General features: G+C 41.3%; 1 protein-coding gene across 1 annotated transcript; it reads right to left on the bottom strand.

The window, feature by feature from the left end:
• Nucleotides 1–742: 742 nt before the first annotated feature.
• On the bottom strand, nt 743–9700 carry LOC132474284 (NLR family CARD domain-containing protein 3-like). The gene is made up of 12 exons (XM_060074882.1): nt 9316–9700; nt 8585–8681; nt 8356–8475; nt 8167–8280; nt 7873–7942; nt 7460–7694; nt 5218–6997; nt 4821–4991; nt 3731–3904; nt 3329–3502; nt 3085–3131; nt 743–2432 (listed from the first exon to the last, which is right to left on the bottom strand). The coding sequence occupies exons 1-12, from the start codon at nt 9356–9358 to the stop codon at nt 1885–1887; spliced, it is 3573 nt and encodes a 1190-aa protein (XP_059930865.1). The 5' UTR covers nt 9359–9700; the 3' UTR covers nt 743–1884.
• Between the last annotated feature and the right edge of the window lie 1495 nt (nt 9701–11195).

Here is an 11195-nt window from a genome sequence, read left to right on the forward strand (position 1 = left end):
ACACACACACACACACACACACACCCTTCGCCCTTATCAAATTGACTGGAGGGTGAACCCCACCATGATGGATTCACTGCCCGAGTGTCTTCAAATGCAAAAGAGTACTAAAACATGGCTTGATTAAAAAGCCTACATTTTTTGTATTTAATCAGTTGCATTCATCCAAAGCTACTTACGGTGAATACAGATACATGGGATGAAGGAGCAGGTAGGGGTTAGGAGGCATCTTGCTTTATAGGATCCCTACTGGTTAGGCTGGGGACATCGGGAATCGAGGCCAGTACCTTTTAAGCTGGAGTTTAACTCTCGCCACTTCACTAAGCTACTCTCACCAAATGCTAGAGATTTTACATAAGTGCATGCATACTGTTAGCACAATGACCGTTAGATGACACGGTACTTTCTTAATTATAATTAAACAAATTCCATTGTTCACTGTTATTGTACTATCATGGTAAAACATGAAGTGCATAGCAATATCCTCGCTTCACACGCTGAGGATGGATACTCCGTTGTATGTGTTAGTGGTGGAGCAAATGTGTGGGGGGGGGGGGGGGGGGGGGGGGGGCAGGATACCTGAGATCTGCTGGGTTTCAAAAGCTGGAAAGACATTCCAGGTGTGCAACTAGGATAAACAACCGAATGCTGTGTTTGGAGAAGCATCTGTTAAGCCTTTGACTGAAGGAAAGGGAAGAATCATCGGCTGAACCCACAACAACATCCAGTCGGATCCACTGAGTTGTTTAATACCGTTATGCTTTATTAAAAAACAGATCAGAATAAATTGTCCCTTACATGAAAAATCATAAACAGGTGTGCACATATCGTTAATAACTGAACATGTTCTGCTTTCGTGGTGTTCACAACTGAACACAGGGAATCAATATTCAGTTTGTCATTCAGAAAATGAACATCATTCGCTTTCCCCATCGACCACTCCTATTACGAATACAATATTCAATCTCTTTTAAATCAGGCTCCGTGTCAGGCTTATCAAATCAAAACGTGTCAGAATAAAAAGCCCTCGAGTATATTCAACATTTAAACTCTCCAAGTTGACTTGTTCAGAGCAAAAACAGCTGCTATTAAAACAACAAAATGTAATACATGTAGTTCCAGGCGTAAAGATATTCAAATTGTATACAGATTACCAGTTATTACAAACAAACGTTGCATCAGGGGTGTGAACCCCCCCAGGCTCAACCCGCAGAGTTCCCCTCAAATCTAATGTTGCCACTAAGTAAAACAGCCCAGCAGTTGGAATACAGAGATGGATTAGCAATTAACAACCAAGCTCTAAAAATAGTGTGTGTGTGTGTGTGCGTGTGCGCATGAAGGCCTGAATGCATGTGTATGCGTTTTTAAACATGCTTGAAATGTATGTCTGTGTATATATTTGTGTGTGTGTGTTCCTACAAATGACACACGGAGGCAGGGGGCAGATTCAGGTAATTTCTTATTAAAAAAACAAGTTTATATGGTATTTGAAAATTGAGATCTTGCAGTGTAAGTTAAGCATCTGTTTTGTCAAAGTGCGCTTCTGAAGCATTTTGAGCATTTTGAGTTCTGTGCTGAGCAGAATGTTCACAAGAATGGTTGGCAGGAAATGCTAACTACTTAAAGAAACATATAAACACTTATACTATAAAGCCCTGGAGTGCATGTGCGGAGAACATTCCCTTGACTTTGATGTTTGCGCTGACGACATTGCAGCCCGCTTGGAGGAGGTTCAGGCACGCTTTGGCCAGATCTTGGAAATGTCGTTGGGTGCGGCTCGGCTTGTTTAAACTGGTAGCTAAAACACAAGTCAAGTACTGACTCGGCACGGCCCAAAGTGCAAATGGAAAAACACCAAAAGAGAGCAGCGGGTTCACTTGCTTTTTAAGATATTTTCGTGAATCTGGCCCCAGAACTCCATAACCTAAACCCAGGGTGGAGTTCCTGGGTGAATGTGGCATGAAAGGTGTAGATGTGTGTCATTGTGTCTGAGGACCCTTCAATACCTGGGGACACTCTGTAGAAGGACAGAGTACCAGCAGACCAATCCAGATACACTCCTAACCTGTTGGAGCCAGGGGGGGGAAGACATATTTCTGTTCTAATACCGTTGTACCAGGCAGTGTACCCATCTTCACGACAATCAATACGCCAGGACTTGCTGTTCCATCCAAATGCGCTATCACCACCATATCCTAGCCTTGGGATTCCTCTGTATGTCACTCCTGTGGCAATATCTCCTTCCCTCTCAATCTCCCAGTAACAGCGGCCAGTAAGACCCTCTCTACACAACACCTGTTTAAAGAAGTCAAATCTCTCTGGGTGATCAGGATACGACTGTTTTTCTTCAACCACTGTCACCTTTGTGTTGTCATCAGACAGAGAGAGTTTTACGTTGGCGGTGTTTGGGTCCAGTGTGAGTTCACAGGCATCTGACGGGAGAACAAGACATGAGAAGGCTTTCAAAACACAAGGAAATAAAAGGATGAGATAGGTCATCAAATATGAGCCATTTAAATAATGTTTAAGTGATCTGTATGTGTTTGGTGTTTACACCTTCATCACAAAGCAAATGTTTTTATTATTCTATGTAGGATTAACAGAATAATTCCTTTGTTTTACCCTGAAAAATTTACAAGTAGGCCTACGCTGTGCTATTATAGACGTTTCTCACCATGCAGACCTGACATTTCATTTCAAACATATTTCTAATTGGTTCGAACACATGTTTTATTGAAACAACGTTTCAAAAAGCCAAACTAAAATATCTGGAGTAAGTGATAAAGTAATAAATAATATAATAATTGCAAGAAGAATAATGGTACAATTGCATATCATGAATATAAAATACACATATAATTACTATGCTTGATAATGTTAGAAGTATCACGATTATTATGATGCACTGGCTCATGTAATATTTGTACAAATGATCACCATCCTATAGTAAAAAATATATAGCAATTATTAACAAAAAATAGCAGGATTTGAACGAACAGACGTTACCTAATGCCGTGTTGATGGGCTTTTAATCTAAATAGTTAGCGTTATGTTTGTTATGAATCAAATTAAACAGACACTTACATTTCTTCAGAGCTGATTTCAGCCTCCACACTCCACCATGCTCGATACTGGGGGTAAATAGTGAGAGCAGCTTGTTGCCTTTAAACATGGAAACATTTTAATTCATTTAATTCATTGTAATCTGCAGTATCATCACTTAATAAACTACATGAGTTACATTAGCATTTTTTAAACCACTTCTAGCAGGTGGTTGAATCCCTTGTATGAGACCTTGTCGCTAAGCTGTCAGCTGTCCTTTACGTACCTGAGAATCTCCAGACTGCAGTGTGGATCCTCTTGTCCGGCAGAGAGCAGCATAACTCCTGAGTCTCCTGGGTGATTGTAGCTCAGGTCCAGCTCTCTCAGATAGTTGGGGTTGGATCTCAGAGCTGAGGCCAGAGAAGCACAGCCTTCCTGTGTGACCAGGCAGCCAGACAACCTAAAGATACACACAAACGCACACACACACTATACAAATTCTATATTTACGGTGTACATTTTTACTTTTATGGATGTAAATCTTTTAAATGTCTTCTGATATGAAATCTTGTGTTTCCATTAAAGGTTCATCTTTGACCCTATTTTCTGATCATTTTATGATCGAAATGATCGGAAAATAGGCTCCAGGTTGAAAAATCCCAAAGTTTTCCCTGTAAATTAAACTGACCTTAGAGTTTCCAGTGTACAGTGTGGACTTCCCAGTCCAGCAGAGAGCAGCTTCACCCCTGAATCCTGAAGATCATTGGCACTCAGGTCCAGTTCTTTCAGACTAGAGGAGCTGGAGCTGAGAACTGAGGCCAGAGCTTCACAACATCTCTCTGACAGCTTACAGTCATTCAGCCTTCACACAAAATGAAGAGGTAAAGGTCAGGAACTGTGTAGGGCTGGACCCAAATTTTTTAATTAACCAAATTATCCTTAAGTTTTACGCCTGTAGTGACTATTTTTATGTTTCAATGAGGGACAACTACTAGAATTAATAGCCCTACTCTATTACTATGGACTTTGTGTGTCTTTGGATACTTTTACACTCTGTCTCTCTCTGCCATAACTGAGGCGAACCCGGGCAGATGAAGGGATTTGAAAGTCACGCAGCCATCCTAAGTGTTTTGCGTTATTAAAATAATATCACATTTGTTTAAAGAGAACAGCTTCGGAAAGGAAGAAATAATGACTTGATAAATCCTGATTCTGAAGTTCCTTGGTTTGTATAGAGCTTCTTAATGAACTTTTCCAATATGTTGGTTCGGGAGACTCAAAGGATTATCCCAAACTAAAAATGATGTCACATGGCCAAAACTACGTAGAACTGTGTTTTGAATAAGAGAAGTATTTAACGTTTCATTATAAATAAAAGGGAAATGTAGGTGAAATAAAAAATAGATCTTTGAATGTTAGTACTTAAAAAATATGTAGAAATCCAAGATAAAACGTGTCGTTAAAGTTCCCCTAAGAAGATCCAGATAAGAATTTTTAAGAAGAGGCAGTTATTAAAGTTAAGTTAATAACTCTTAATTTCACCTTACTGCCTTACTACATGATAACGAGTAGCATAAGATTACAACATACACCTTGTACCATCATGAACAAACGGTTACATAATAATATAACCTAGCCTACACCTATTCGTCATTGCAACAAAAGCTGATATATTTAGACGTCATTAAGGAGGACATTGGAGGCGGCAGTTTGGAGGTTTCAAATGTCTTCTGATATGGAACCTTGCGGTGTAAGTTACACCACCAAGTAGAACTGACCTGAGAGTTTGCAGTGTACAGTGTGGACTCCTCAGTCCAGCAGAGAGCAGCTGCACTCCTGAATCCTGTAGAACATTACCACTCAGATCCATCTCTTTCAGACATGAGTTGGAGCTGAGTACTGAAGACAGAGCTTCACAGCATCTCTCTGACAGCTGACAGCCATTCAGCCTTAAAACAAAATAAACAGGAGCATATTAGTAGCTGTTATTAAAAAATATGTATTTGTAGGTTTTATTAATTTTAATTATCAATTGGGTATAAAAGCAGATTATTAAATAGCTTGTATCATTAACGCTGTAGGGTTTGTAGTGTTTTGCCTATCATTAATACCTATATTGTAGGCTTATGTGTATTGGTTTATGTGCATAATAATACATGTTTTTAGTGAACCTACAGAGATGTTTTTGAGGCTTTCACCACTGGCATCATCCTAAGAAGACCCTTCTCTGAAGCTGAGTACTTCTTTAGGTCAAACACGTCCAGATTCTCTTCTGAGGAAAGTAAGATGAAGACCAGAGCTGACCACTGAGCAGGGGAGAGAGATTCTTTGGAGGGACTTCCTGATGTCAGGTACTGTTGAATCTCCTCCACTAGAGAATGGTCGTTCAGCTCATTGAGACAGTGGAACAGATTGATGCTCCTCTCTGGAGCGAGATCTCCACTTATCTTCTCCTTGATGTACGATACTATTCCATGATTGGTCCATGAGCTACTTGCTGTCTGTCCCAGCAGACCTTGTAGGAGAATCTGATTGGTCTCCAGAGAGAAACCCAGGAGGAAGCGGAGGAACAAGTCCAGGTGTCCGTTCTCACTCTGCAAGGCCTTGTCCACAGCACTCTGGTAGAGGAATTCTTCTTCCTGCGAGTTCAGTTGTTCTTCTGAGAGCAGATTTACACCAGTGTCTCTGAAGGACAGAAAGACATAAAGGGCAGCCAGAAACTCCTGGATGCTCAGATGGACAAAGCAGAATACCTTCAGCTGGTAAAGTCCACATTCCTCTTTGAACAGCTGGGTGAACACTCCTGAGTATTCTGAGGCTGATCTGATATCGATGCTGCATTCTGCCAGGTCTGCCTCGTAGAAGATCAGGTTGCCTTTATCTAGCTGGTTAAAAGCAAGTTTTCCCAGAGAAACAATGATCTCCCTGCTCTTTGAACTCCGTTGAGAATCTGTTTCTGCGCTCCCATGATACTTCCTGATCCCTTGTATGGACTGAACTCTCAGGAAATGGATGTACAACTGAGTCTGGGTCTGGGGCATCTTGTCTCCTCTCTGGGATGTTTTGAAGAAGTCATCCAGTACTGTAGCAGTGATCCAACAGAATACTGGGATGTGACACATGATGTAGAGGCTTCGTGATTTCTTGATATGGGAGAGGATGGTGCCTGCCAGCGCACACTCTCTGAATCTCTTCTTGAAGTAATCCTCCTTCTGTGGGTCGGTGAACCCTCTCACCTCTGTCACCATGCCAACACACTGAGCAGGGATCTTATTAGCTGCCGCAGGGCGTGTGGTTATCCAGATGCGTGCAGAGGGAAGCAGGTTGCCCTCGATGAGGTTTGTCAGCAGCACGTCCACCGAGGTCAACGCTGTGTCATCGGTCCAGATCTGGTTGTTCTGGAAGTCCAGAGGAAGTCGACACTCATCCAGACCATCCAAGATGAAGACCACTTGGAACTGATCGTATCTGCAGATGCCTGCCACTTTGGTTTCAATAAAGAAATGATGAAGAAGTTCCACCAAGCTAAACTCCTTCTCTTTCAGTAAATTCAGCTCTCTGAAAGAGATGGGAAATGTGAAGTGTATGTCGTGGTTGGCTTTGCCTTCAGCCCAGTCAAGAGTGAACTTGTGTGTTAAAACGGTTTTACCGATGCCAGCTACTCCAGTTGTCATTATTGTTCTGATTGGTTGATCTTGTCCCGGCAAGGGTTTAAAGATGTCTTCACATTTAATTTTTGTTCCCTCCTTGGCAGTTTTCTTGGCAGCTGTTTCAATCAGTCTGACCTCATGTTCCTTGTTGACCTCTCCACTGCCTCTCTCTGTGATGTAGTGCTCTGTGTAGAAGGTGTTCAGACCTGTTGGCAGTCCTGCTTTAGCAACTCCCTGAAACGCACACCTGAACTTCTCCATCAGATGAGCCTTGATTTTATTTTGGCACTCTACAGCAACAGATTCTAAAATAGACAAATCAGAGAACAATATGATTTTTCACAACAATACGATTGGTTTTGGTGACAGTGGTACTTTAAATTTGACTTTAGATGTATCTTGTGACTTGCTCAGGAGTTATATTATTGTTGTGTATCAGTGGAAATTGATTTGCTATGCTAGAAAGATGGTGTTACATCTCTTCCACTGAGTTACATATCTGGATCAAGTCATTTAACCTGATACCCCCCAATAACCGTACATATCTGGATCAAACCATTTAACCTGATACCCCCACAATAACCTGACATATCTGGATCAAACCATTTAACCTCCAGGAGGAGAGATATTTCCACATGGAAATGTAGAAAGAGACTGCTCTTCCAAACATTAATCTATTTCTATTTTTACTGTAATTATTTAAAAAAATTCAAAATGTCTCGGTTCTGTTAAAAGAAAAGTTGCTTTTGTGTTTTCAAGTCACCTACCGCTCCTCAGTTTGCCGGCGAGTTCATCCTGGTTGAGCTCCAACAGACAGAGCTTTGTGATGTCTACTACTCCCTCTATGGCACGCCTCCTCTGATCCTCATTCTTACAATCCAACCCCTCCTCCTCCTCCTCCTCCCTCTGAGTCTCTGAGCCTTGTGGGTCATGCGGGAAAATATCCCTCCAGAGCTTCTTCAGCTCCTTGTCTACAAAAGCGTGTACCCTCTCCTCAGCCATCTGGAAAATAACAAATGTCAATGAGACTTTTACTCTGAACAAACTGTGGACATCGGAAGCGTCTTTCCTGGATTCACGTCCCACTGGTCTTAAAGAGGAAGCCTTGAGTCTATACAAGAGATGCTTTATAATGTTCATGTTGAGCTAAAGTAAAATTAATTGTCGGATATTAACACACCTTGATCAGCTCTGTTTGAAGTTGCGGTACACACTGAGCACCGGTAACCTTTGAACACACCTGGGGTTGTCTGTGGAGCGCGCGCGCACACACACACACACACACACACACACACACACACACACACACACACACACACACACACACACACACACACACACACACACACACACACACACACACACACACACACACACATTGGTTCTACTGCATTTCTCCTGACTTCTTATCAGTATCTGTAAAGGCTGATAACAACCAACTGATGTGTTTCCATCATCAGTTTGAAACTCCTACCTCTCCTTTCTGGAGGGTTGTCCTTTTTTGAAGTCAGGAAAAAGACCCATAGAACGGTCACTATTCATGGAGACACAGCTGGGTCCAGGGGAGACTGCACCCTCATGCTTCCCACTAGAAAAACAACCAATCTGGAAGTAAGGATTTGTAGTCGTCTTTTAATTAGATAAATGATTTGATAAATCATACCTGTTCTCAGCACGTTGGTGACTTCCATCCTGAAAGTTAGGAGGAAAATCCATAGACCCATCACTCTTCATGGAGACACGGCTTGGTACAGGGGAGTTTACTCTCTTCTGCTGCTCTGGGCTTGAACACAAGACACACACAGCTTTTACTCAGACAAATTATTGTGTCATAATATATCACTGCTGAGCTCGGAGAAGGACAGACACACAGTTAAAGATCCTCTTCTTACCCCTTAGCTTTGCTCTGGCGGCCATGTTCCCCAGACAGAGTGGTTTTAGAGTTGGGACCCCAGTCCTCTCTCTCCTCATTCATCGTAGAATGGAGACCTGTACACAAACACAACTACATATTGTTTCTGTGGATTATATTTGAATACCGAACATGAAATCACAATCCTTACGCAAATACCCTCCACATCTCTCTCTGTCTCTCACATCTCTCTCACTCCCTCCACCCGGTTAGAGTTATGGTAGGTTTAGGGGTTAAGGTTAGGGTTAAATGAATGTAGGGTACACTTTTGCCACAAACTGGAAATATATTCATTCACATATTCAGTCAGGTCTACGTATACTTTTCCTAGTTTAAAATAAGTTGCCGTAATGTTGTTGAATCAAGAACTGCGATCACACATTCAACAATTCTCTTTCATCATGCGCTCATACTATCCGATTGTTTGTTATTTGAAATGTGATGATAGAATTGGCGATTTTAGACAAAACCTTTCTTTATCTATTATTATTCATTATGATTACTATTTGTCTTTTATTTTTTTTAAGAAGAATTGGGTTGTGAATTTCATGGGCTGTTTAAGAACAGATGTGGATACTTTGGCAAATCAAAGGTTGAATCTTCTGGCAGAGAATGTTAAAATGATTAGATATTATTTGTGTAGTGTGCAAATTGGCAAATCAAGTTGTGGACTTCACTTGTTGTTTTGAGTCTGATATCATTATCTCTTACCAGTTTGATTCTTGCTCAGGTGCAAAGATGGGTGGGCCTTCATTCTCCATATCTGTATTATATAATGCTTCTTTTATGCTTGATGGTATGTTTGGTTGCCCCCTGTGGTTCAGAGAATGAAACAATATTGTGTACATTTCTACATATCTGCTTTGCTATCAATTGTTATTTTACTTAATTCTGAAGTTCTGGTCTTTATCATTTTATCTTTGCAGCAGCTTAGAAACAAAAGTGGATACTTGCTTGTTTTTCCAGTTTACAAACATGGTTGGCTGCGCACTCAGCCAGGGGGGCAATGGACCATTTTGTTACCATAATAAACGACTGTGGTCACATTAGCGACTGCAGCAATGTTCATTATATCATAGTGTTATGTATAAACCGCATTGTAGAAGAACGTGGTGGATAAACTAAATAAACTAAAGAAAAGTGCATACAAATCATAATATTACAATATTGTTGCCTGGCCTCCCTCCATCACCTCCACGGCGCCACCCTTCCATCACATTACGGTAATACGTTAGCCGATAACGTTAGATACACCACCCAAACAGTTCATACCAGAAGAGGTCCCTCAGACGAAACATTCGCTCTTTCACTTGTGGACTTTTTTTTTTATATATTTCCTTCACTCACCGTGATTCCGTACAGTCCGTTGATATCAAGGACCTATTAAAAGTTTGTCATGCGTTGATATTTTTCTCAAGTTTACAGGAAACTACCGTTTCCTTACGAGAAGTCACTCCCCCCGCGATAAGGAGGCTGCAGTATCAGGATGACTTGCTGGATCGCAGTCTTAGGACCGCATATTTAGGACTCACGATTTCATGACACTGCCTTCGGTAAGACGATCAGAGTCTGAGATCTGAATGTGAACCAAGATTAATTGTTTGACGTTAAAAACCATTCTGGTCTATTGAACAGGACGGAAAAGATAGTTAGCAGCACCAAAGTGAGTAGCTTACTTAGGCTTAAAAGGCACACAACATAATGATCCATTTGCTTATGATGGCTTGCTGCAAAACAAACTATGATTTGATTTGTTTAAGGAAGCCGTAGTGCCACTTTGGCAACAAGTGTAGTGGCACACAATGGTTGCCACTACACTGCGTCTTGTATTTCAAAAATACTGTAGTCTGCCACTGCCAGAGTTAAACTTTGGGTCGTAATGTGAGAAGTGTGGAGTAAAGGTGCAGTGATTCACAGCTAACAGTAGTCATACCAAACCTATAGTAATCTTGAGTAGTATTGTATTGAATCATTCGGCGTGAGACACACGCAATTCAACCCATGCACACACTCACACGCCACACTTCGTATTTGAATCAAATGGGTTTCCCGTGCGTAGGGTAACCATGACTTCCTCTTTTGCCCGGACATGCCCTCTTTTTGGGACACTCTAAAAAAAAGAATGTGTGGCGGAATTTCAAAATCGTCCGGGATTTTATTAAAGCCTCATACATGTTCACATTGAATTTTGCGTTGGGTTTCTCTGGGTCGTTCACGAACCGCTACGCCCTCCCCTACTCAGTTCTGTTCGCTTCGCATTGGTGGAAGTGAGTAGGGGGAGTGGTTAAGTAGAGCCTTCAGATTGAACGGTTTGACTTAGTTACCGTCATGTTTTGTATTTATTTTTTGACCATTATTGTTTTATAGGGACAAACATTAACACATTTCTCCTACAGGGGATTGATAAAGTTATATTTATTGAACAGAAAGAAACACTTGGTCATACTTTACACACTTTACCACAGCATTGGCCTACTGAATGCCACAGATATATTTTAAGCATTGGACTGAATGCCACATAAATAGCCTATATAATTATGTTTAACACGTTTAAAAGTTCAGGGGAAAGAATATGCCTCTACTGGTGTTGC

Source organism: Gadus macrocephalus, chromosome 16, assembly GCF_031168955.1.
Source record: "Gadus macrocephalus chromosome 16, ASM3116895v1".
Classification (NCBI taxonomy): Eukaryota; Metazoa; Chordata; class Actinopteri; order Gadiformes; family Gadidae; genus Gadus; species Gadus macrocephalus.